Source organism: Dendropsophus ebraccatus, chromosome 10 (assembly GCF_027789765.1).
Source record: "Dendropsophus ebraccatus isolate aDenEbr1 chromosome 10, aDenEbr1.pat, whole genome shotgun sequence".
Classification (NCBI taxonomy): Eukaryota; Metazoa; Chordata; class Amphibia; order Anura; family Hylidae; genus Dendropsophus; species Dendropsophus ebraccatus.
The window spans coordinates 70,782,547-70,810,241 of NC_091463.1; the positions used below are offsets into that span (position 1 = coordinate 70,782,547).

Consider the following 27,695-nt stretch of genomic DNA (forward strand, 5'->3'; position numbering starts at 1 on the left):
CCCGCCGCGGATTCCGAGGCTAACCCCCACTTGCTGACGCTGGCAGACGGATGATCCACCAGGATTCCATAGTGTGCACCAGGGGCATAACTACCACTATAGCAGCCATAGCGGCTGCTATGGGGCCCGCCGCATCAGAGGGCCCCATGGCCTGCTCCTGCAATACACTGGGCCCCCTGAGCCGTCATCATTTGCAGCACCGGGTGGCCTTGCTGGTCTCCTGGGTTTTGCAAATGTCCCTTTAACTGCAAGCACTCCTGACCAGAGCTAGCAGTTATGTAGTTATGACTTCACTTGACCGTTTAGTGGTCAGTCGGGGGGGGCCCAATCAAAAGTTTGCTATGGGGCCCAGCCATTTCTAGTTACGCCCCTGGTGTGCACATACCTTTATACAGCGCGTATATCCCAAACTCTATATTTCAACCGCAAAAAGTTGGCAGGCGGTCTTATACGCCCAGTCGTTTTATACACTGGAAAACTTTTCACTTAAAGGGGTACTCCGGGCCACCTGTATAATCCGTATCTGGCTGGGGAGGGATGGAAATAGAAGGCTCCAGTGACTTACCTCCCCGGTTCCAGCGCCGGCTCCCAGATCGCACCGCCCCGTACTCCCGTCCCACGGCCGCTTCCTGGACTGAGCTGTGGCTCAGCAGTGGTCTTAGCGGAGTCCCGTCTCGGCCCCTGAATGGCTGAGCTGCCTTAGGAAGGCACGTCTCAAGCCGCAGCTCAGTCCAGGAAGTGGCTGCAGGGCGGGAGAACGGGGCGGTGCGACCCGGGAGCCGGCGCTGGAACCAGGGAGATAAGTCACTGGCGCCTTCTATTTTCACCCCTTCCGGCCAGATACGGATTATACAGCTGGCCTGGAGTACCCCTTTAAGTGTACAATGTATGTATCTTCAAATACAGCAGGAGGCATCTTACTAGTTATCATAAAAAGAAAATCTGTTTTCCATCACCCCCCACCATCCCAAATAAATGCAGAAGCTACATTATCCTCGCTATATTATCATAACGCGCAATGAATGGAAAATCTGATCCATTTTTCTACACCGACTGTCAATCCTCATGTCTCTTGACCTTTACAGTGTATATATATATTTTTTTTTTTTCAAATAATCCACAATTTTGTACAACTTGAATACACTTAAATGAATGCAAACCAATGAAAATATGAGTATATTCTACATCGGTTCCTTTCTCACAGTAATAAATAGGATCCGTAGACAGATCCATTTGTTTCCAATGTAAGCAGAGTGAATGGTGCGTGATTTTCAAAGTGCCTTGTAAGAAAGGATCAGCACTCTGTCTAATGGTAGATTTATTCATCCTACATGAAGTGCCAGGCACCCCACCTACTACAGCTTGCACTGACTTGTTTCAGAAGCTCCATTCATTTTGGAGTGTGGATATCATGGCGTTTTATAGCATAATAGGTGGAACGGCTTGGAAGATTAGCACATTCACACATATAGGAATGGTTTCGGATTTACTGAAAATTCCCCTTTTTTTAACCTATAGAATCCACCCATTCTTCTAGTCAATTCTATTTCTTTTGTCTAACCCTCTCCTTTGTGTTGTACATCCAGTTGTTGCACTATCCATTAAATGTATTTATATATGAAATGTTTTCGCTAGCGTTTCATACTTTATTCTATAGAGGATCTTGGGTAAGATAAGCATGGGAGGATCCCTTACATTTTCTTTGGGACAAAGGAAATATAGGGTGATACCACTGTGCAAATAGTAGGGCCATACACCACCTGGGTACACTGCACATAGCAACTGACTATTTTTATAAGTGCTTCTTAGGTTGGGTTCACACTGCGTTTTTTTTTTTTTTTCCTTCATCCATTTTATGCAAAAAAAAAAGGATGAAAAGCAGATGCATTTGTGTGCATCCCTTTTGCTCTGTTTTTTCATTGACTTCCATTGTTAAAAAAAAAAAAAAAAAAAAACTAAAAACACTAAATCCTAAAAAAAAATATGCGTTTTGAGCCGTTTGTTTTTTTTCAATGGAAAAACGGATGCACACAAATGCATCTGCTTTTTCATCCGCTTTTCACCCCCCCCCCTTTTTTTTTTTGTTGCATAAAACATATGAAAAACACGGATTACAAAAACACTGTGTGAACCCAGCCTTAAAGGAAAATTTCATCTGAGCAAATTAAGCTAGCACCTATTGCATTTGGGCCAAAAAAAAAAAAAAGAAGATTCGCTAGAATTATCTAGAATGCTATCATAGGGGTGAATTGATACCGGATCCGCAGCGGTTCTCGCTACGAATCCGCAGAAGTGAGATCCGCTGTGGATCCGGTAGATGTGAAGGCACCCTTAAAGGGATTTTCCCATTAAGAATATTTATGATCTATACACAGGACCAGGTGGTAAATGTATGATTGGGGGGTGCCCACACTTTGAGGTCCTCACCAAATTCTAGTATATGAGTTCGGAGCCCAACAGCAATCCATAAGGAAATACAGAGCAGTATGGTACCTCCAGTAGTGCCGGTGCATAGTTGGATGTATTGGGAGTCATTATTAAGTTATTTTATCAGTTAAGCTTCTGCGGTTTTTGACTTAAAAACAAGCGAATTCTCACTTTAAAAGTCTGCAAAGCAGATGTTTCCTCCTCAAGCCTTGGAGATGACAACTTGCTGTGCACGTGGAAACTGCTTGTTCCATACTTTGTCTTCTGTGTGCAACATTTTATTTTTATTACCAAAATGCTTCCATGATTGCACATTAGATTACTGTACTGTGTCATCACCACAGGAGTCCTGAAAGCTGAGATCTAGGGTGCTGTTTTACACCATCTTCTAACTAAGAAACTGTTCTGGTCATTTCAATAAACTCACATCAGTGGAATATGGTGGTCACCAGCTCATCATTCCTAAAGTAATGGAACTGACCATCGTGTTCCCTTCATGTCAGTTCTTATGCATACCAGGTATTATGGATTCATCTTGTGCATCTTGTGTCAATTTCACATACATGTTTTTTTTGGCAAGACAAAACTAAAAACTTTTACATACCTAATTATATGCTGTATTGTGAAGGTAGTCCTCCCTAGGGATCAATATGGCATTTCTCATCGGCATCTCATGGAGTCATACGTCATGCTTATATGTGCCACTGCAAAGGCTGTATTGGGATGTATCATTGTGTATGATGTGTATGTGGTTTGTTTTTTTTACGAATTAGATGGATTAGATGAATTAGTCTGGATTTACCGCTGGCACCACAGATTGTCTTTGGAGTGCTGCTCCTTATTTTTATAGTAGATAGATAGATAGATAGATAGATAGATAGATAGATAGATGCTGTAGTAGAAATAAGCGGCACTTCCGAATCCAATGTGGCGGGTGCTATAGGAATTAGGTCCCCAGGCAAGGAATTCCACAAGTAGAAGGCAAAGAGTCCACAGCACACCAGCTCAGGTGGTAAAAAAGGTGCAACAGACAGATGCAACGTTTCGATAGCCTCCCGCTATCTTTCTCAAGCATGCTTGAGAAAGATAGCATGAGGCTATCGAAACGTTGCATCTGTTCACCATTTTTTTTGAATAAACTACACCTTTTTACCACCTGAGCTGGTGTGCTGTGGACTCTTTACCTTCTAGATAGATAGATAGGACCTCTCAGATTTTGCTTCTACTTGAATTAACATTTTTTGACAATTACTCAGATTTCACTATTTACAAGGAACATTTGCAGGCTAAGGTTCCGTTCACACTGCGGAAAACAAGCGAAAATTCCGAGCAGAATCCCCATCGTGGACTCCACTCTGAATTTCTCCTGCCACCGTGTCTCAATGTTATGTACAGGGCACCTCCGCTTAAGAAAATTGACATTGAGAGCGGAGGTGCCCTATGCATAATATTAAGACACTGAAGCAGGCAGAATTCAGAGCGGAGTCTGTGTCGGGGATTCCGCATGGAATTTTCGCTTGTTTTACGCAGTGTGAATGGGCCCTTAAGAGTATTAATATTATTAGGCATTGTTCTTTCACCTGTAACTTGATGTCTGTATATATGGCCTGTTCCAGTCATGGGAATCTGGTTGCAGAGAATACCTGCCTCCTATCCTTTTGAATGGGTCATATGAATCCTGCGGACTTGTCTCCAGTAATTTTGGGCTTATGCAGTTACTCACCTGACACTAATTTCAGATCCAGACAAGGATGACAATATGGATAGTCATTTATCAGTCACCAATCATGGTCCTTCCAGCTCATTCATCAGTTATTGTCATTTTATCCAGCATTAGAATCCTATGTGCATCATACAGAAGTCAAGTATAGAGAAATGCAATCCACCACCAAGTATCGTAAGAGCTGACCTTAAAATGTGACAGGGTGCCACTAGCACTAGAAACACATAAGTCTATATATTATTAGACACCATACTACCTTTGCATAGTAAAAGGGAGCACTGCTGCCTAGTAGTAGGAGAAATAGTAGCGGCAAACCGATTATAAGACCTATGACTTACAAATCCCTATAGGTACGTCAGAAAATTTCATCAGGCTTTGTATTCATTATAAAGTGTATGAGAGTACCACCTTGCTAAATGTCTGCCCCTGCCTCTTCTCTCTTCTTAATGCAGTTATCACCCCTTTTCCATTTTCACTTGCAGTCATGATATTGATGCATATATCTTATAGGAGATATTTTATGTGTTATAGTTGTACATATATATATATATATATATATATATATATATCAGTGAATGTTTTAATGTTCTAGGATGTCCTGTGTGTTAGGTATGCCTATTATAAACCCATATCTTAGTAAAATGTTTGGAAATGAGAAGATGTCCTTATGTGGCAAATCCTTGTAATGTGTGGGAGCTCCATTCCAAGCATTGCAGTAGAATGAGATTATATTTACCCAGGTGTTCTGTAAATCCCATCTTCTCTTAACTGAGTACAGTCAGTGCCAAGTCTAAGAATGGTGTAATGCAAGCTATATATTTTGTATGTGCCTATATATACATACATTGTCGTATTGTTCTAAGTAAATTAACTGCCATAAAGCGTTCTGACAGCCATAGTAGTTTTTCCTATTGGAATTAGTCAGCATTAAATCCCAATATATACAGCTGACCCTTCAAGCTAGCAACCGCTTCTAGGAGACTAATACCTAGAGATGAGCAAAGGGAATCTGTCGAATTCCGATTCACAGTAAATCGGGCATTAAATTTGCTTCGTATCAACTCGCAAATTTGCCAGACTCAATGGCGGCCACACATATTGGCTTACAGAACTGTCTTTCAGCGGGAGCAAGGGATTATCTATAATCCCTAGTGCCTGTCCAATCAGCTGCAAACACCACTGTGATGTCAGCACCCCCCCCCCTTCAATCTCCATATAAGCTGACTGGCTTCCTGGAGGCGGCCAGTCGGCTGTGTATAGTGGAGAGTAGGTTGCAGCAGGCAGTCAGAGCAGGGAGAGAAATACAGAGACATAGGGACAGAGAGGAGGGTGGTTTTCTGTGGAAGCAGTGAAGCCATTGTCCAGTATACCAAGTAACTGGGTGACTGTTGTTCATTATAACAAGTCACTGGGTGCTGGGTGTGCATTTTAGGAAGTCACTGGGTGCTGGGTGTGCATTATTGGAAGTCACAGTGAACACAGTGTCCATCTTAATACCTAATTGGGTGCTCATTTACCAATGTCCACTGCTGTCCTGGGAGAAAATTGATATTACGCTGCTGAGCCACCAACATCCACTACTGTCCATGGCGGAAATTGAATGATTGACAGGCTGATTGACATTAAAAAAAAAAAAAAATATATATATATATATATATATATATATATATTCCAATTTTTACACTGTCACAGCAACAGCTGTTGCTCTGTAATAGTCACACAATTGTATCTACCTTAGTCTGCCTGCTTTATTAAAAATGTGTTTGTTTGTGATTCGCGAATATTCACAAACTTCACAAAACAAATTGAGGGAAACGAATTGGAGCAATAAGCAAAAAGCCCAAGGGGCTCCAAAGTGAGAGTCCAATGTCTTTTACCAGGAATATCACACAAGGTGCTGTCCTCCGTCTTTTTTCCATTTCTAGTAAAGCTTAAAAAACTTCTCCTAAAATTACCATTAGAATTGAAAACATCAGCCTCTGAATTCTTATAGTGGAATCAATAGTTAATTATTGCAAAACTTCAAGAACATGAAGCTTCTAATTCACTGATAAAGATGACACAAGTCTGGCTCTGGAATTATGTTAGAATTAAGAACAATGTATTCCGGGAATGGCTGTGGAACTACAAGTGCCAGCATTTTATACCAGCTGCTAGGCATGCAGGGATGTGTGATATAGAGAACAATGAGTTGTGTTTTAAAGGCGTGACTTGTTGCACATGTCATATGTTAGGATTATCATAGTCTGAAATGCCCGCTGTGTTGTCTGTCGTGCTGAAGGCGACACACCCCAAAATGGCGCGGTTTACCTTGCTTCTTAGACGTGGGGCTTTAAGTTCCTGTTCCGTACAGACCACAGTGTCAGAGAAGCCAGAACACATTACACATTTATGATAGCTGTATTTTTCCGCTGTGGCGTCTGATGATTGAGACAAGCACAGTGAACTTGAAACTTTTCTCCAGTGCTCTTAGGACTCACAGTGTTAACTCAAGTGCAGCTTCCCTCTGACACATTGGTGCAGCCGGTGCCAAGAGCCCATGAATATGCTGAGCAGAATTGTGTAACCTTGCATAAAACACATCACTCTCAAACAACAAGCAAAGTATGTGAAACCACATTCTCTGCCAGAGATCTCGACAATCTTTTGCCAGCCCGCTTGGCACCGGGGAGTCTTGGGGATATATTAGTTAAGTTGTGACGGGCCTTGGCAACTTCTGCTTTTCCTTATAAGAATATTATTCTGAAATGCAGCTCTGCTGAGAGGAATGTGTGAGCACACAGCCAGGGATTTACTTAAAGGAGAAGTCCGGCAAAATTTTTATTGCAGTATTGTGTTGCTCCCCAAAAGTTATACAAATCCCTAATATACTTTTATTATGGGAAATGCAGATAAAGAACTTTTTTCCCTGCACTTACTACTGCATCAAGGCTTCACTTCCTTGATAACATGGTGATGTCACGACCAGACTCCCAGAGCTGTGCGGGCTGTGGCTGCTGGAGAGGATGATGGCAGGGGGACACAGGGCACTGGAGAGACACTGAGGATCACAGGGCACTGGAGGGACACTCAGCATCCCTCTGCCATCATCCTCTCCAGCAGCAACAGCCCACACAGCTCTGGGTCGTGACTAATGCGCCTCCGCTCTCCGCGCCTCTCCGCTAAAAGAATTGACATGTCAATTCTTTGAATGGAGAGTGGAGGCATGCGAGCCCTCCCATTCAAAGACATAGCAGGAGGAATTTGGCTTGGAGTCCAAATCTGAAGTGTGAATGGGCCCTAAGGGTGTGTGCTTATGATGCACATTCAGTGTGTAATGCATATTCAGTGTGTCCCATAGCTTTCTGATATGCTTTGTAAATCATCACCATCTTCAAGAACTCTACTTTCTACAAGTGAATGGAAACATTGTTGTTTATATCCTGAGCTGAAAACTCCTGATCATGAAAGCCCCATTATAATAAACAATCCCCATGATATATTAGTCATTCATGTTTTTTTCTTAATATTAAGCACTGTTCCACTGGTTCTCATACTGTTAAAAATATTTGGGTCCATTGAGACCCTGACCAGGGTCTGGTCCATAAAAAACTTTTTATGGCTCCTCGTCAAATCAACAAGCATCTGTGTATTTCATGAATGAATATCATGTTGTTTCTTGGGGTTGGACATCTACAGTTAGTAATGCATGCGCATGTTATTTATTAGAAAAAGTGCACCTATGCAGAGGTCGTATCTGGTACTGCAGCTCAGCTCTTTAAAGGGAACCTGTCACTGCGGACACGGGCACCGAGCCCACCCGACCCCCCCCAGTCCAGCCCCTGGATACTTACCCTTTCCGGCGAGTCCCGCTCCTGGAGCCGATCCCGGGATGAAGATATCAGCACCCGAAGCCGTGTGCACGTTGTATGCAAATTACCTGAGATGAGTCCGATGCCTATAGAGAATGAATGGAGCCGTCATTCTCTATGGCATGGGTCTCCGAACTGCGTCCCTCCAGCTGTTGCAAAACCACAACTCCCATCATGCCCAGACAGCTAAAGCTTTGGATTTGGCTGTCCAGGCGCATGATGGGAAATAAGCTGGAGGGCCACAGTTTGGAGACCCATGCTCTATGGGCATCGGACTCATCTCTGCAGCGCGTGTGCATGGCTTCGGGCGGTGATATGTTCATCCCAGGAATGGCTCCAGGGATAGGTAAAGGGAAAGGGTAAGTACTGTTTACTCCATCTGATCCCAGCAAAAGAAGGAACGATTTGGAATTACACTGAACGATTGGTGAACGAATGTGGAATTACAGCAAACGATTAATGAACGATTAACGCTGATTTAGGGTCAACTCTGAATCAACGATCAACGACATTTACATTTACAATTACACAGGACGATTATTGTCTACATTCAAACGATATTTTCCGCACAATAATCGTCCTATGTAATAGGAGCCTTACTGTTTCCTTGGTCAGATGCACAGACATATGCATTAGGGAAAAGACATGTTGGGTTATGACCGATGACTGGCTAAAAAAGAAAAGATTTAGGCTGGGTTCACACTACATATATTTGTCAGTATTGTGGTCCTCATATTGCAAGCAAAACCAGGAGTGGATTAAAAACACAGAAAGGATCTGTTCACACAATGTTGAAATTGAGTGGATGGCCGCCATTTAATGGCAAATATTTGCTGTTATTTTAAAACAGCGGCTGTTGTATTGAAATAATGGCAGTTCTTTACTGTTATATGGCGACCATCCACTCAATTTCAACATTGTGTGAACAGATCCTTTCTGTGTTTTTAATCCACTCCTGGTTTTGGTTGCAATATGAGGACCACAATACTGACTGAAATATACGTAGTGTGAACCCAGCCCAAAATTGCATGAAAGAATAAATTTGGTAAGTGGTCGGATATCAGGCAGATTTAGCTGGTAGTTGTTTGATAGTCTATAACTGGTAAATAAGCATTGGCCCGAAGGATAGAACTCCCCCTTCTTTATCCTTATTTTCTTTGTTTCTATCCAGCAGTGTGAATAGGAGCCCCATGAATTCCTCTACTGGATGAAATGGGGTTAAAGTCTGTCCAGCGCTGCCGTGCGCTTGTCTGGTTTCCCCATCCTGTGGCACTCAGCCACCAGCTGAAAACTAGACTTTGCTCAGGCAACACTTCTGTATTGTCTTAGCCTTTGCCCGTCTTCCATTTATAGCAGGATATCGCTCCTTTTTGGATTCAGTCATTTATTTTAATCAATCTGTAGAAAAACAACCCAAAGCACATGTCAGACACCAGGCATTCTCGTAATAAAACCCATCTACTGCCAAATAGACTACTACGAGCTGAACGCTGCTATTGGGCGGCAGCCCAGACCTCTGAGCTACAGACAATGTCATTGGATCCTCCCTTTCTCCACCATGCGCAGATTCGGGTAGGAAATTCCCTGTTTCAGTCTACAATGGCTGACTGCACTTTGCCGTAGTGTCAGTATCTTGGAGGTTTTCCTGAAGCTAAGTCTTTCCCTGTGTTTTATATGCTATGCTTGTGATAATACTTTAAGCTGCTGCCATTTTTTTTTCTGATTGTATGTTTCGTTTCCTCTTCTTTTTTGCAGGTTGCTGAAACGTGCCTTTTTTTCCGAAGCTAACGCTGCTTGGATTTCTGTCTAGTGCTGCCTCCCTCTTTTCCTCTTTTTTGTTTTTTTCCTTTTTTTGTGTTTTTTTTTTTCTTTCTATTTTTTATTTGCCGTTGCTTGCAGGCCAAATCCATACGGCATTAATTTCCAAATTTCAGCACTCAAAAAAAAATATATATATAGATAAATATAAAATTTTCATTACGCATCACGCCTGTGCCCATCCTTACCATCGTTTTAAAGAATAACTGAAATTTTGCCAATCGCTAAAGCGGCCTCACCACCATAACCACAACCATTAAGTTGAGAGCACAGAATTGTTTTTACCGTTTGCATAGGCTACTTAACCCTTCCCCCCACCTGCAAGTCCAGAAGTGGCATAAAGCCGACACGTTCAGACTTTGACATTTGCACTTTTAAAGAGCTGGCCTCTAGTTAGATTTATTTTTATTTTCAATTTATCGGATAAAACTTCTATTTTATGGTTGGATTTTTATGTTTTATTTGTGTCTCTAAAACAGATACAAATTGACTTTAAGAAAAAAAAAAAGAAAAAGAAAAAAGAAGAAAATAAACCTTAAGTGCTGACAATTTTTTTTAACCAAAGTGATAAAATAGTTCTTTTATTCATTTAAACTTGAATTCCACTTTCCCCCATCCCCTTGTGATAAGAAGAGGACGATTGTAGTACGACGGAGGTGTTTGCTTAGGCCCGGGCATCCTGTCTTTTAATATGGCCATGAACGTCTCCTTGGTGCGTGACACAAAATGGCTGACGCTGGAAGTATGTCGTGAATTCCAGAGAGGCACTTGTTCAAGGTCTGATGCAGAGTGCAAGTTTGCACATCCGTCACGGAGTTGCCATGTGGAAAATGGGAGAGTTATTGCCTGCTTTGATTCATTGAAGGTAGGAGAAACCTTTGATCCTTTTCATCTTCATGTCCAGCTATTGTCCTAGAAATACATGTAATATAGACATGAGCCCAACTCATGTTCAGCATGCTCGAGTTCGTCTGAACCCGGAAGTCTTGGCATTTGATTATAGGTGGCTGAATAAGTTGGATGCAGCCCTAGGGAGTCCTGGAAAACACGGAGACAGCCATAGTCTATGTTTCCACTAGGGAAATATGTGCAGTCCTATATCAGGGGAAGGCGGCTGTCTATTGATAATGATAACAGATGGCCACCTTTTCTTGCTATGATCCTGTAGTAGTAGCATAGCTTCAGGCTGTAGCCATGTTTTCCAGGAGGGGGGCATGCCTAAGGCAGCATCCAAATTCTTCAGCAATCAGTAATCAAATTCCTAGACTTCCGGGATGAACTCGACCATGCTCCTAGTTGCACTCATCTCTAATGTCTAATTAAAGGAACTTCATGTAGTTATTGTCTTTTTCCCACATTTAAAGGAACACTTCAAGCAAAACTGATACACTGTAATATGCTAAGTGTAGGATCTGCCTGGGCGGGACGTGACATGCAAATATAAAATGAATCATTGTCATGCCCCGCCCCTCACATCCCGCACTAGCTATATCATAATGTGTAAGCTTTGCCAGTTTACTTCTTAACGTATTAAATAAAATGTATGTGTTGGCTTTACCAGTAAGTTGTTTTATGCTTATCTGTCAATTTCCGATAATATCCGAGAATATCTGAAATAAAAAAAAAAACACTTACCTCCCTGGCTCCAGCATCACTACTGGTATCTTACTGTTATGTCCCGCTGTGAGGCCCTGCAAGCCCTCAGCGACAGAGCAGGGCTACAGGAGCCGGAAGCGGTCGCAAAGCGGGGCGGAGTGGTAAGATACTGGCAGTGCAGAAGCCAGGGAGGTAAGTGTGCTTTATTATATTAAAACAAATCTATCCCCACCATATCCAGTACCCCATTAAGTGGTCTTATTAATCTCAAATTAAAGGGGAATTCTCACGTCAACTTGCTATCCCCTATCTATAGAATAGGGAATAAAAAGCTGACCAGTGGGGTGGTCCAACTGTTGGGACTAGGGATGGTCTGAAACTGCCGAGGTTCAGGTTCGTATGAACCCATACGCTCGGCATCAGATTCCCTCTGTCTTGCCACTTCGTGGAGTGGGTGGATACAGTGGGAGGACTGCCTGGAAAACTGGGATACAGCCTATGGCTATGGCTGTATCCCAGTTTTCCAGGCGGTCCTCCCGCCGTATCCACCCTCTCCACATAGCGGGCAGACAGCGGGAATCATTACCGAGAGTTCGGGTTCGTACGAACCCGAACCGAACTCGGTTCGGACCATCCCTAGTTGGGACTCACACCAATGCCAATTGTCCCCGGAATGAATAGAGAGCGCACTGTGCCTGCTGTCTATTTATTCTCTATGGGCCACCGAACGTTTCTGAACACTAAACTCTGATATGTTCAGCAGCCCCATCCTAACGCATGCAGATAAAACCAGACCTACATGAGGTGGCCAGTGACTGTACGATTTTGCTGCCATTGGTTAACGCTTGTTATGCACATGTGGCAACCAAATGTTAGCGCATGCCCTTACTGTTAATTTACCTTCAGCTACAAATAAAATTCATATTGCATAAGGAATCATTGCCAAGTGGAAGAAGATGGATTCAGAGGGCTTTATTTATAGATTTATTTAAATAATGGAGTTACTATATAAGGCTTGCATCAGTTTCTGGATTTTTTTCAAAAAACTATTTAAAAGTAGTTTAAACATGCATGTTACAACTTTATACAGTCTATAGATAGCTGTGAGGTTTTGCTTTACCTTTTGTGTATATCTCATTTTATTTGAAGGTATATGGAGGTTTTATGTTAGATTTCATATGAATCTACACGTGCTCTATTAGAAGCCATATTACAGTCCCTTTCCCCTATTGTAGCTATTGTGCAATATCCCTGTAATATGATGCCATCCAGAGGAATGGCCAGGAGACATATAAAGAACCTACAGCACAGTACTACAGCCTTTATGTTCCACCAGATTCCTGCACATTGCCCTAAGTACACGAGGCTTCATGCTTCATCGCTTTTTATTAACTAATACTAAATGGGGGGGGACACATAGAGAACCGAAGGCCTCGTGCTGTATAAGGAGAAGCAGATGACAAGATGTAAAAGGGAAAAAACACACTAACAATGGGAACAATAGAACAATGCTTTGTCATATTAATGAAATACTTGGAAATGGAAAGACGTTGCCTGGAAATTAAAGAGAGCAAATAAGATATAAATTATATATTATGTTTACTATAAGGAATGAGGAACACAATGTTGGGGGCCTGTGCATTACTCTGATACAGTGTATGTGTATATATATATATATATAGATAGATAGATAGATAGATAGATAGATAGATATAGATATATATATAGATAGATATATAGAGATATATATATATATATATATATATAGATATATAGAGATATATATATATATATATATATATATATATAGATATATAGAGATATATATATATATATATATATATATATATACATACACAAATGCTTCCATCTCTCTACTGGTACATTAGTTGCAATGCTATATAACAAAAAGGTTGCATACGTTTAATTAAGACTAAGCTGAAAGAGCTCGAGATCTGTTATTACTTTGTCATGTGGCTCTATGTAAAGTACATTTTTAACCCCTTAGTTACCAGATTGTTCTCATCCTCAATGACCAGACTTTTTTTTGTGAACATAGTTACTTAAAGGGGTTATCCAGCACTACAAAAACATGGCCACTTTCTTCCAGAGACAGCCCCACTCTTGTCTCCAGCTTGGGAGGGGTTTTGCTGCTCAGGTCCATTGAAGTGAATGGAACTTAATTGCAAACCGCACCTAACCTGGAGACAAGAGTCATGTTGTCTCCGAAAGAAAGTAGCCATGTTTTTGTAGCACTGGATAACCCCTTTAATGGCCCTAACATTTTTATTTCTTGGGCCACCAACTATTTTATGGAAATGCTATTTTATCATATAATTTAATTGGGGGGGGGGGGGGGGGGTGTTATTATCTGGAAAAAAAAGTTTTTGGTTTTTCTTAAAGGTGCAATAATCTGTATAATGATTGACAACTATAGCCATGGTTATTGTTAGTGTAGGCAATGTGATTTTATTCTTTTGTATCTGTTGTAGATTAATTTATTTTAAAATTTAAATTGTTTTATTTGTAATTGTTTTTACTCTGTTTGTTAAGAAATTATGCAAAAAACATATGTCCCCCCCATGCGGCCCCTGGGGGACATCCACATTTTATTATTCATGTAATAATTTGTAGTTTTCCTGTAACTATAACTCCTATAGATGCCCTGTGGATGGTAAGAAAAAACTTTTTCCTATTGGCTAATTATTCACTGGCAGTGCTGATCTGGATCTGCTAAGACCCAACAGCCTTGCCATGCTGTGAATCACCCGGCAATCAAGTGATCACCAGGTCCAATAGAGATGGTAGCACCTCTACATGCCTATTGCGTGCTATAAAAACTGCAGAGGTTACAAGTTGTTTCTGTATTGTCATGGTGCCCAGTCGTTGGGACAGCTAGAGACAGCAGAAAAGTCAAACCTGTGCAGGATTAAAACCCAGGGCCAAGCTGCTGTTAAGTTTCCACTCAAAAGTTCCCTTCAACATGTTTGCATGGCTCCTGTAGCTGTCAATGTCTCAAATGTCTAATAAAGAGACAATCTAGCCTTGCAATATGTTGTTTTTTGAAAAATGTCAATTAAGCATTATAGAAACATTTACTATTGAGTCTATAATGTGCGATTCGTTTTTTAACTCAGCCAAATAAGACTAATTTACCAAAAATTTATAAAGTAGTGTATACAATTAAGCCCAGAATATTTGCTGGATAATCCCCAAAAAATTGCACAGAAAAAAAATTACTTGCTACTGCCCAGACATAGACTGTATCTGTTTGTGCATTTTAATTTTTTTAAATTGCACAAATGATAAATTGGGCACAAATGCAAAATTAATGCAAATTTTTGGGTGAATACTCAAAACAAGCAGATTTTAAAAATTTGCATCTAAAAAATATTCGCCCGTCGAATACTGGTTCATAAATAGAACTTGGTCCAAAAAATGGGCATAACAACCATGTATGCACCAAAAACAGGCACAACACCCTTGATAAATGTCCCCTCGTGTTTTTTTATTGACTTATTTAATGATTCCCATTCTGGTTCCTCATAGAAGCCCCCATGCAGGTGTGTTTTCTCAACCTGGCATATGCTTCAGTCCATAGCTGTCAATTACTCCTATATCAGTGATCATTCTCTCTCCTAGGATATGAATGGATGCCATAGCAGTTGTCCTTAGTCACAAACACAGGGGGCATCCTATCTATAATGTACAAAAGTGCAGGGTCCTCTAGAGAGAGGTATTAAATATACAAAGAATGGGGTTCGTAAACCATTTCTGCCTAATGTCCTTTATGTTAAATAAAGCACATTAGTACATGAAGGTAAAATATTTTGAGCAGCCAGTACATTACTGGAGATAAATGACACATGCTCCTAAATGGTGGACGCCATGAGACTATGCACCAAAGCTAGAAAGCAAGATAGCACCGGGGGTAAAATTTATAACAAAGAAGAGCCTATAATGACTACTGATGGATCTAACATTCATAATTGTGCGGCAAATTAATCCAGGCCATAAAAGTCAATGGTTGAAAAGACATCCGTCTTCTAACAAGAAGTCTGACCAATAAAACAAGTCTGGCAATCGCAGTACTTTTATCACCTAAAAGAGCATCAAACAATATGTCCCAACACATTAATGGTAGGATCAGGAGGTATTATTGAGTTTATGATGGATCCATGCCAACACTCCCAACCAATAATTCTTAACTCCCATACAATTCTTAGTCTTTTGCAATGTGTCAACTAGGGTATTACATCTAAGACAGCTGGAATCTGGACACAATTCCATTTTATAGAAAAAGGAAATTATATAAAAAGTCTACGGCCCAGATTTATCAAGCTGCCTGGTTCCATACAGTCTGTTGTCTCCCACAGCAACCAATCACAGCTCAGGTTTCATTCTTGTTAGGATATAAAACCGTGCTGTGACTGGTTAGTGTGGTAAAGACTTGCTTTAAAGTGTCACTGTCGTAAAAATTTTTTTTGCAGAAATCAATAGTCCAGGCGATTTTAAGAAACTTTGTAATTGGGTTTATTATCCGAAAAATGCATTTTTATCATGAAAAATCAGTTTGAAGCTCTCCCCCCTGTCTTCATTGTTCTCCTATGGAAAGAGCTAAAGAAAAGACCAAAACAGGACAACAAAGAGTTAATCTACAAATCCCTCACCCGTTATCTGTTCTGACCATCACCAGTGACCTGTCTGAGCTCGGATTACAGCTGTCACCCAGCTCCGTGCCTGTAATCCTCTGTTATCTGCTTTCTGCTGCCGGCTAACTCCCTCCTTCCTCCTCCCCCCTCCCCTCTCCCTAGAACAGACAGGGTACGACTCCTGCAACAAGTCACAATTTTCAGATTTTTCAGAGTGGATGAAAAAGAGGAAGGAGGGGGGGACCTGGGAAAAGGCTTTTTACATGCAGATAATGGCAGATTTGGCTAATAAACCCAATTACAAAGTTTCTTAAAATCGCCTGGACTATTGATTTCTGCAAAAAAAAAAAAATACGACAGTGACTCTTTAAGTGTTCTGAATAGAATTCTGTTTGTCCACTGCATGCCGCATGCCAGTAATGCGTGTACCACGCAACGTTTTGAGGATATGTCCTCTTTTTCAAGCATTTGTCATTTTGTATGTAGATACAGGATACAAAGATCCCGGATAAAGGACACATACACCTTGAGTGGAATATATATTGGCAATCACTAACATTGTTGGACTTTTGTGTATTTATTAGAGATGAGTAAACTTTTAAAAGTTTGGTTTGGCAAGGTCTTCCGAACTTTGAAGAAAATGTGCGGCGCTGTTCATCTTAATTACTCAGGGACTGGCTCAGCGGGCTGTCACTCTCTTCTCAGTGACAGACGCTCAGCCAATCACTGACTGAGACAGCGCAACAGCCCGATATTGACACCAGAGGACACGCCGTAGACCTGTAGGAGGACACCGGGGGGGGGGGGGGCACGGACAAATGACCATACCCTTTGGTTTGTTTTCTATGTGTATTAAGTTGTGCGGGTGCCATGTTGGACCGGGTAAGTTATCGAACTGAACTTTTTGCAAAAGTTGTAAAAAACCTTGACTCATCTAGTTTTGGACGCTCATCTTTAGTATCTAGTTTTCTAGGCAGACCTAGGGATGCATCCATCTTTTTCAGGCTGTGGGATTTAATGGCCGAGTGATCAGGTTTGTCCGAACTTGCTGTAAGTTTGCTTATCTCTAATACTGACAAATAACAGCACATGTATGAGTTTAGATATGAAGCTGACTTGTCGCTATGGAAATCCTGCAGCTTGGAGCTAAGGCACCGACTGTATGAGGAGACAGATGCAGTCTAATCTAAGCATTTCTCCACACCTACAATCTGTCTTAGGGCCCTATTCCACGGGCCGAGCAACGATGTAAACGAGCCCCGATCTGCTATTCCATGGCCGACCGATGATCGTTAAGTGAGGGCTGCAGGGACATCGTTACCGATGTCCTTGCAGCAATACATTACCTGTCCGGGCTTCTCCTGTGCTCCGTCTTCCTCCCCAGGTGCCGCGGCATAGCATCAGCTTCGGTGCGGCCTGACTGAGCTGTCAGACCGCTCAGCCAATCACTGGCCGCGGCGGTCTTGGCCTTGATTGGCTGAGCGGTCTGACTGCTCAGTCAGGCCGCTCTGGAGCTGCTGATGCTGCGAGCGGGACCCGGGGAGGAAGACAGAGCGCAGGAGAAGCCCGAACAGGTAATGTATGCTGCGCTTCTCAAATCGTCAGTCGCCCGCCACGCACCGCTATTCCACCGTAGCGATGCGCAGTGGGGGACCGATGATTTTAGGCCTGGCCCTAAATAAACGATCAGCCCATGACACGATCATTGGCTGATCGTTTCCTCTATTCCACCGAGCGATAATCGTCCGAATCGTCCGATTATCGCTCCCGTGGAATAGGCCCCTTAGAGTCTCTTTTACTAGAGACAGACTGAGCCTAACAACAGGCTCTGAACAGCAAATTTAGAGAAGTAAGACCCCTAGCTCCTATAATGGAGCAGAACAGAAACAACTGAAAAAAAGATACAGAAAAATATTGCAGGGATAAATCTAGCCTGAGTGTTAAAAGCAATCCATTATTATAAACTTTTCCTGTCTCTCAAACTGGGATACAGGACAATCACCACATTGTAACCATTTTAGTTGTATACCCCTTGCTTTTTCTTTGTGTTAGAGAATCAGGCTACAGAATTAATATCATTATACACCGCCAGGCTGGGTGCAGCTTCTAAGAGCCTCTTAGACCCCATTTTTGTCTATTGGACACCACTGCAACCAATCATAGCTTAGGTTTTAAATCTCAACAACCTCTGTTGAAAAAAACCCTGAGCTGTGATTGGTTGCTGTAGGGGAAAACCTAACAATGTGGATTTCAGGAAGCTTGATAAATCTGGGCCAATGACCCCAAAAATATAGTCAATGAAGAGTTTGTGCGCCTATAACACCTTTGAATACAATAAAAGAAAAAAATGGGCTTAGTTCATGAAAATACAAGTAATTTTTATTATATATAATAGGTACCAATAACACCTTTCCCTAAACCACTGATAGTACACAAGCAGTGCCATACAAGAATAATCCCCTTATTGTATAAGCAAACATGGTGTCCTGCCAGCGATTTGATTGCAAAACATAGCTGACAAGAACAGAGGTTCCATCCTTGAGAATCGAGATCTGCACAAGCTCAAATATTTCCAGTGAAAAGGCAGATGTGTTTACTTAAGGCTTTACCAATAACTTATAGATAGGAACAACGGCCGACTGTGATAGATGTAACCCCACTGTTTAACCTCTTAGTTACCAACTTATATTCGGCCTTAAAGGTGTTGTTGGAGGATAATATTATACCCAAACAAAACTTCCCTCATAGCCTGACTGCCAATACAATGTCTGTGCCTATGTATAAATCACATAGCATGGTAGTAGTTTTGTATTAGGGTACAAACCCACACACCGTATACGCAGCTTATTTACTGCTGCGATACGCAGCAAATACGCAGCAAATACGCAGCAGATTACATCTAAATAACTTAACACAACATCAAATCTGCACCACCAAATCTGCTTCAAATCTGCTGCGTATTTGTTGTGTATCTGCTGCGTATACGGTGTTTGCGTTTGTACCCGTAAAGCGACTCTGTACTCACAATCGTCCCCCCCCCCCCCCCAAACCACTTGTACCTTTGGATAGCTGCTTTTAATGCAAGATCTGTCCTGGGGTCCGTTCAGCAGGTAATGCAGTTATTGTCATAAAAAAACACTTTTAAACTTGCAGCCCCGTGTCAGATTGGCATAAGTGCCTGTGCCTTAGGCTTGCACCACCCCTCCGTCCCTCCTCTCTGCCCTCTTCGTTATTAGCAACGACCCTGGGCAGGATTCCTCCTAGTCATCACTAGTCTGAACACTGCACATTTGTCTTAACAATCCAGCACACGTGCAGTGTTCAGACAGGTGATGAATAGGAGAAATCCTGCCCAGGGGCGTTTCTATTGGTGAAGTTGGTGGGGAGGAGGGATGGAGAGGTGGTGCAAGCCTAGGGCACAGACACTCTAGGCCACGCCAATTTGACACAAGGCTGCAGGTTAAAGAGTTTGTATATACAGTATCTGCAGCAGATAACCCTTAAAGGGAACCTGTCACCCCCCGTGCCGGGGTGACAGGCTCCCGACCCCCCGTTAGAGCCCCCTATACTCACCTAATCCCGCCGGGTCCCGCTTCTGGAGGTGGTCGGGTGATGAAGATCTCAGCCGCTGCAGCCCGGCGCGCGCGCTGAGAGATGAGTCCAACACCCATAGAGAATGACGGAGCGCTGGACTCTCCTGTCATTCTCTATGGGTGTTGGACTCATCTCTCAGTGCGCGCGCCGGGCTGCAGCGGCTGAGATCTTCATCACCCGACCACCTCCAGAAGCGGGACCCGGCGGGATTAGGTGAGTATAGGGGGCTCTAACGGGGGGTCGGCAGCCTGTGACAGGTTCCCTTTAAGGTCGTTTTTTTAGGACAATTACTCTATCACCTGCCAAACGGACCCCAGGACAGATCTTGGATTAAGAGCAGCTATCCGAAGGTTTGGGGGGGGGGGGGCACAAATTTTGGGTAGAGAGTTACTTTAAACATGCCTGTGATAAACATATATCTATCTATATAAGAAGGGAAATACTAAAAGGGCAGACTAGATTGACCAAGTGGTCTTTTTCTGCCGACAAGCTTCTATGTTTTCATGTATTACAGCCTTAAAATATTTTAGCAGATGCTTTTGCTGTTGCTATCGCACAGTGCACTTGTAGTACCCTCCCCTGCATGAGAGCACTGTATTTGTCACAGTTTGGTAAGTGCTTCCATTAAAACATCAATAAAGTTAGTAGTCGATTTTGTTGGCTTTGTTTTTAGATTGCTTCTTGAAGCTGAGTTGAGTTGTATCATCTAAATCCCAGTTTATTTCTGTGTCATTATTAAGCATGGTTCATGAAGGAGAGGGAAAAAAATATGGAGGCGTAATGTGCCGTGCATTAAAAATACAGTACATGCAGGCCTGTCCTGCCATGAGGCGGACTGAGGCTTCTGCCTCAGGCGGCAGCTCCTGTGATCCTGCAGGGGTGGCACAATCTTCCCTGACACTGTCATTTTAGTGAAGAGTAATGCCCCTATTCCACGAGTCGTTTGAAGGAGCAAACGAGCGCTATTAGCGCTCGTTTGCTCCTCGTTCCCCGCTCGCTGCCGCCGCTATTCAACGCGGCGTCAGCGAGCGGGTGAGTGCGGGAGGGGCGGCGGGGAGCTGCTGGGGGGACTGCCAGGGGGATTGCTGATCGTCCGGGCAGCCCATAGGATACAGCAGCGTCTGCTGCCGATGCTCCTATTCAACGGAGCGACGGCAGCAGATCGCTGCTATATCAGTCGCTTGTTTTTCAACATGTTGAAAAACAAGCGACTGCAACGATCAGCCGACATGAACGATGTCGGCTGATCGCTGCACTCTATTCCTCGGGACGAATATCGTTCGTAGCGGTCGATATCGGCTGAATACGAACGATATTGCTCCTCTAAACGACCCGTGGAATAGGGCCTTTACTTCACTAAAATGACAGCAGCCCCCGATCTCCTAGCAGTGCTCAGTCCCTGGCCGGCCCCCTGCCGCCCTCCCCAGGAACTGCCGGGCTACGTCTCTGTTATGTGTGACGTCACCCGGCAGTCTTCCTGAGGATTGGGTACATGCCTGCTCGGCCGGCCACAGCGGCTCCACACTTGATCCCTCCTCCTCCCCAGTACTAGTAAGTATGTATAACAGGGCTGAGGGGGGAGGCTGGTGGCTGAGGGTGATAATTGTTTGTAGGTCAGGGGCGGGGGTCAGGTCTCAGAGCCCGTGAGGGAGCCAGGAGGTGGTAGCCGGAGCAAGGTCTGTAGTCACTGTGCCAGAGCCCATACAGGCAGTGCAGTGTGCTTCTAGGAGAGTGTGCACACCGGAGAGCACATCATCCGTCTTTGTGACAGCTGCAGACTGATAACAGCAGCAGACATAAGAGCAAACTCCTCCAGCACCAGAGCCATGTTGTATCCTGTCAGTCTGTGCTGCTCTTCCTGCCTGTGCTGGACTCCAGGCCCCTCCTCCACTACTATACCCCAGTTTATACCATAGTCTCTGGGATATAGTGGAGGTGGTGGTATATAGCAGCACATGTGGATATATGTATACTGGGGCATAGTGGAGGAGGTAGTGGTATATAGCAGCACATGTGGATATATGTATACTGGGGTATAGTGGAGGAGGTGGTATATAGCAGCACATGTGGATATATGTATACTGGAGCATGGTGGAGGAGGTGGTATATAGCAGCACATGTGGATATATGATTACTGGGGCATAGTGGAGGAGGTGGTATATAGCAGCACATGTGGATATATTTATACTGGGGCATAGTGGAGGGGTGGTATATAGCAGCACATGTGAAATAGTTGCTACACAATTGGGTCTAGAATGGGGGGGCGCCATTTTAATTTTCGCCTCAGGCAGCAGAAAAGCTAGAATCGGCCCTGAGTACATGGGCAATTGCCACATTTAGAGCTGATATATCATCCTATTATGCTGCCCTGTTTAAGGAAAACAAAGCACAAGGATAAGTCAACTGTGTTATTAGCCCAAATGGCATACAAAAAAGTGTAATTTGGCTAATAAATCCTATCAAAGAGAACACAGAGGACTCTGGGTTGTCCCAGATACACGAACAACATAGTTAGTAAAACATAAAACTGGATCAAGACAGTAGGGTTTCTGTAGGTTGAACTTGATAGACTATAGTCTTCTTTCAACTTTTTCAACTATGTTACTACAAGATCCTCTACAGATTGGGATATCAGTGTTATTGTACTTTTATGGCCGCCTTTTTGATGCCAAAATACAGCCGTAATTTGCATAATATAGATGTCTCTCAGTGTTGAAATGACAGCCGTCTAAAAAGACGGCCGAAACATGGGAACATAGGCCAAAGATAACAAGCCAGTTCTACTGCACAGATTTCCACCGTGTCCAAAACCCCATGTCCATTGACTTCAATAGAAACGGGAGGAAATGTGATAAAAAGTGACTTCTTTCCCAATACCCCTTATATCATTGCACAGTTATAATATTAATTCACAAACAGTAATACTCTTGGTGAGGGTGACATTCAGATGCTCAGCTCACCTCCAAACTCTTTGTCGTTCTTTACATTGTTCTTTTATGCAAAAACGAAAAGCTCCTTTTTCCCCAAACGTTGACTCATGTAAGTGGTTCTTCACCAGTTTGCTTGGGACCTTACATTGGGTATTAGTTGGGGAATTGTGTGGCCAGTTGCAGTCTCCTACAAATATATATCAGCTGGTAATGGATCTGGTTTTATGTTGGCCTCCTCCTTCTATGGGGATTTTCATATTTCCCATAGACTTGAACCCAATAGACAGGAGATGCAGGAGAGGAGCACTTACTCTGTAATTTCCCATAGATTACAATGAAAAGTCATCCATTCTCTTAGCTTCCTCTCCGATTTTCGAGCAATAGGGGACACTGACCCCCCCCCCCCCCATTCTCCTGTGGGTGTCCTATGGATATGCCATAGATGTTGTTTACCAAACACGCCTTTAAAGCAAATGTACTATCAGGTACATTTGCTTTAAGTGTTGCACATGAATACGGCGCCAGGATGCCGATGCCGTGGTCCTTTTTTTAAATTCTAATAGAGATGCATCATATAGGGACGGGGGTTCCTCCTCGGGTCGCTACTCGGTAATAGACCGACGCCGTGTGCGGAAACTGGGCCGCAGTTCAAAAAAAGGTCTATGGCACTGGCTTCCCTGCACTGGCGCCGTTCTATGCATGTGCAACACCTGATGGTACATTTGCTTTAAAAAAAAATGGGGGGGGGGGGTAAAATTAAAATAATCCAGGCACATTCTCTTACTGTAGTTTTGTGAATTATTCAAGTAAAGTGCAGAGTATTGATTTCAGGTAAAGGTACCATTACATTTTCTTTGAACTCAGGAGAACAACTGTGCTTTTGCTTCATTCCTTTGATGAATACACAGAAACTTTCTTGGCAGTGAAGAAAATATCTTCGAACCACACTGATGGTGGGAGTGCAGAGTTCACAGGAAGGCGTGGATGTGTACTGAGGTCTGCAGGAAGCCTCTAGAACAGGTAGACACAAGCTGTGAGCCCAGTGAGCTGTAGTTACTTGGCACTGCTACTGGCACAAACAATGGGAATGATGCCTGATTGCTACTTCACTTCCCCTGAGATAGTATCTGTACTAGCAGGGCAAATCTACCAGGGCTGCTCACCTTGGCAGCAGATGCCAAGTAAGGAGGAAGAAGAATCCTAGCATGGCCAAGCATCCCATAAGCAGGCGCAACGCAATGTCAACAGGGACTGACTGTAATTTATCTCCCTGCATTGCACCTCTTCTTGTCCTTTTAGGACAGGACTCAATGGGATATACTGTGTACAGTACATTTATCGTAACATTTTCTGACCTTTACATGGGCAGATCTACATAGAGAAGTACATGAAAGTTGCTTGTAATTTTTTGCAAGACAGTACGAATAGGTTATACAATGCTTTTAGAAAGTCTCCAGACCCTTTTATTTTTACATTTTATTATCTTGCCATTAAAAAAAAAAAAAAAGTTTCCACCCAATATTCTGCACTCAGTAGCCCATAATGATATAGTGAAAATAGAATGTTGGTATCCAGAGCCTTTACTCGGTACCTAGTTGAAGCCCATTTTTGCTGTGATTCTAGTCTTCTTGGGTATGATGCCCACCTGGATTCTTCCCTGCACACTATACAAGCTCTGTCAGGTTGGAGTGAGCTGTTGGACACATGCGTTCAGTATTTCATTCCTGGCGTCTGGAGAAGTTGGATGCCGCCCTGAGGCTGCCTAGGAAACATGGATACAGCCATAAGCTGTATCCATATTTTCCAGGACTCCCTAAGGTGGCATCCCACTTCTTCAAATGCAGGAAATCAAATGCTAAGCCTTTAGGTTTGGAGAAGTTTCCGTACCCGGAAAGTTTTCTTAAGTCTACTCCATGCAAATTATAAGCTTAATGTGTCACTGGTCTACAGCTATGGTATATACAGTATAGGCCCTACCTTCATAGACATATTGGGAAAACTCCTATATTCTCAGCATGGCTTAGCACGCTTCCTGTGAACTTGCATCTACTTGAATGATTCCATACTTCTGAAGTGAGTCACACAGCAGCTGAGGGAAAGTTTTCCCTGGTGACCATTTTAAGTGATGTTTCTTCAGAACGTCATTGAGTAAGCAATGAGACTGCAAAATATCACTTAAAAAGGAAGAGAAGCTGCTAAATATTTTATTCTTTCTCTATTTTATCCCTTTTGTTTCACGTCACAGTCGTCGGTATTTTCCACTGCTAATATACAGGGAATATTTAGTTAGATATATAAGTGTGATATAAGGGGAAGCTGTATAGGAATGAATGACCTTACTAGAAGGGGTTATCCTATAATCACGTTATTCCCTATCCATAGAATCAGTAACATATCAAGCTTTCCCTCTCTTCATTTATAGCTGAGATGATTTATTCCCATTTCATCTCTGCTCCTAGTGCACAGCTCACTTTTTTCTTATCATGCAAGAATATACATTGCCTATATCCCCGACACCAAGTGTATACATTAAACTCTGTATGACCTTATTAATACTAATAGTATATCTAATAATAACCTGCAGTGTAAGCTGGCCATCTGCTCCAACACCATAGACAAACCCTGAAAAATACAGCTGTTTTATCCCTGTTCTCACTTTCTCCTTCACTTTGGAGAGCCATATAGAGAGGGGCATAATTCAAATCCAGGAGAGTAACTTAGTCTACTTATCAACTACTGCATAGGGATTGTCTCCATAAAGACCATATACAGTATGTTGAGGTGGAGGTGTAGTGTCAATTATGCCTCCAGTGCATTCTCCATCCAGTGCACATTCTCTATCCAGTGCACATTCTCTATCCAGTGCACATTCTCTATCCAGTCCATCCTTCATCCAGTGCATTTTCCATGTAGTGCAGTTTCTGTCCTGTGCATTTCCCATCCAGTGCAGTCCCTATCCAGTGCAGTCTCTATCCAGCACATTCCCCATCCAGTGCAGTCTCTATCCAGCACATTCTCCATCCAGTGCAGTCTCTATCCAGCACATTCCCCATCCAGTGCAGTCTCTATCCAGCACATTCTCCATCCAGTGCAGTCTCTATCCAGTGCAGTCTCCATCCAGTGCATTTTCCATCAAGTGCAGTCTCTATCATTGCATTCTCCATCCAGTGAATTCTCCATCCAGTGCAGTCTCTATCCAGCACATTCTCCATCCAGTGCATTCTCCATCCAGTGCAGTCTCCATCCAGTGCATTTTCCATCCAGCGCAGTCTCTAGCCAGTGCATTCTCCATCCAGTGCATTTTCCATGTAGTGCAGTCTCTGTCCTGTGCATTCTCCATCCAGTGCAGTCTCTATCCAGCACATTCTCCATCCAGTGCAGTCTCTATCCAGTGCAGTCTCCATCCAGTGCATTTTCCATCTAGTGCAGTCTCTATCATTGCATTCTCCATCCAGTGAATTCTCCATCCAGTGCAGTCTCTATCCAGCACATTCTCCATCCAGTGCATTCTCCATCCAGTGCAGTCTCCATCCAGTGCATTTTCCATCCAGCGCAGTCTCTAGCCAGTGCATTCTCCATCCAGTGCATTTTCCATGTAGTGCAGTCTCTGTCCTGTGCATTCTCCATCCAGTGCAGTCTCTATCCAGCACATTCTCCATCCAGTGCAGTCTCTATCCAGTGCATTCTCCATCCAGCACATTCTCCATCCAGTGCAGTCTCTATCCAGCACATTCTCCATCCAGTGCAGTCTCCATCCAGTGCATTTTCCATCCAGTGCAGTCTCTAGCCAGTGCATTCTCCATCCAGTGCATTTTCCATGTAGTGCAGTCTCTGTCCTGTGCATTCTCCATCCAGTGCAGTCTCTATCCAGTGCATTTTCTATTCAGTGCAGTCTCTATCCAGTGCATTCTCCATCCAGTGAATTCTCCATCCAGTGCAGTCTCTATCTAGCACATTCTCCATCCAGTGCAGTCTCTAGCCAGCACATTCTCCATCTAGTGCAGTCTCCATCCGGTGCATTTTCCATCTGGTGCAGTCTCTATCCAGTGCATTCTCTTTCCAGTGCAGTCTCCATCCAGTGCATTCTCCATTCTTACCATCCGGTACGTTTATACATGGTATACAGCTTTAATGCACTTAGTCATCTTTGCTGCAATCTCACATATCCATGGAGCACAGGAAATATCTCTGTTGCGATAAAGCTGTTTACATAGACTTTGTACAAGACCCTATGTATGTGCATTATGGACTTTTGTGTTTTGCAATATGGTGCTCCATACAAATCTGCATATTATGATACACAATATTACATTTTTATCTCATGTATTCTACGTGAATATATTAGAAAAGAACCTCTGTGTTTCCATATACTATCAGAGGTTCGCAGAAGTACCATATTGACTCCGTATATAACATGGAATTGTAATATAGCCATATTTATGAGCCCTTATCCGGCCTGTCTTAGCCAAGAGCATTTTGTGCCCTTCAGGACTGGACATGTAAATCCATTGTTGGGTGTAGTCTAGAATGCTTCAGACTGTATTGTACAATGAAATCTTGTGCCAAAGCATGTGCCAAAGTGATCCATAAAGTTTGTGTGGAGATATCGAAGACTGTACATTTTTTTTCCCATACCATATTGATGGATGTGCAGAGTGTGCATATACTGTACACAGAATAAGCAACAGGTATGTGTTCTTGACATTGCTGACATTTATCTTACAGTGGGTTTTGGCTGCTCGCCCAATCAGTCAACGTTACCACTTGGCAGAGCTCTTGAAATAATGAAGACAGTATGGTAAAAATGACAGCATAGACGATCTCCAGGGAATTGTCGCCTTGGCTGCCCAATAAATGACAGTAGTATTGTCAGACTATTTACAAGAAAATTTTAGTCATTACATAAAAATTACTTGAAAATGACATAGTTAAGGGCATTTGCCGGAAGAACAGTTCGATTTTTAGTCTAATTCATCTGCTCCATTAAAAGGTGTTATCCAGGATTAAAAAAAAGTACATCTACTTTCTTGAAAAAAACAGGGCAACCCCTGTCCCAGGTTGTGTGTGGTATTACACTTTAGCTCCATTCACTTCAATGGCACTG

The 27,695-nt window shown here is 42.9% G+C and overlaps 1 protein-coding gene and 1 long non-coding RNA gene across 12 annotated transcripts in view; one reads left to right on the top strand and one right to left on the bottom strand.

Annotated features, from left to right (window-relative positions):
• MBNL3 (muscleblind like splicing regulator 3) overlaps positions 1-27,695 on the top strand; it is a 127,146-nt gene that overhangs the window by 44,970 nt on the left and 54,481 nt on the right. For 7 of the 11 annotated variants that reach the window (XM_069943208.1, XM_069943207.1, XM_069943202.1 and 4 more), the window contains exon 2: positions 9,757-10,684. The exons of 2 other annotated variants lie outside the window; for them this stretch is intronic. In XM_069943208.1, the coding sequence (XP_069799309.1) occupies positions 10,511-10,684 (174 nt within the window). In that variant the 5' untranslated portion in view covers positions 9,757-10,510. Of the gene's footprint in view, positions 1-9,554; positions 9,574-9,609; positions 9,626-9,756; positions 10,685-27,695 lie in introns of those variants that run through there. 2 more of the 11 variants (XM_069943205.1, XM_069943206.1) reach the window with 2 other exon arrangements.
• The window catches only part of LOC138765979 (uncharacterized), a 110,049-nt gene continuing 92,726 nt past the window's right edge, over positions 10,373-27,695 (bottom strand). The window contains exon 3 of the long non-coding RNA XR_011358656.1: positions 10,373-10,731. This is a non-coding gene — a long non-coding RNA (uncharacterized lncRNA). The remainder of the gene's footprint in view (positions 10,732-27,695) is intronic.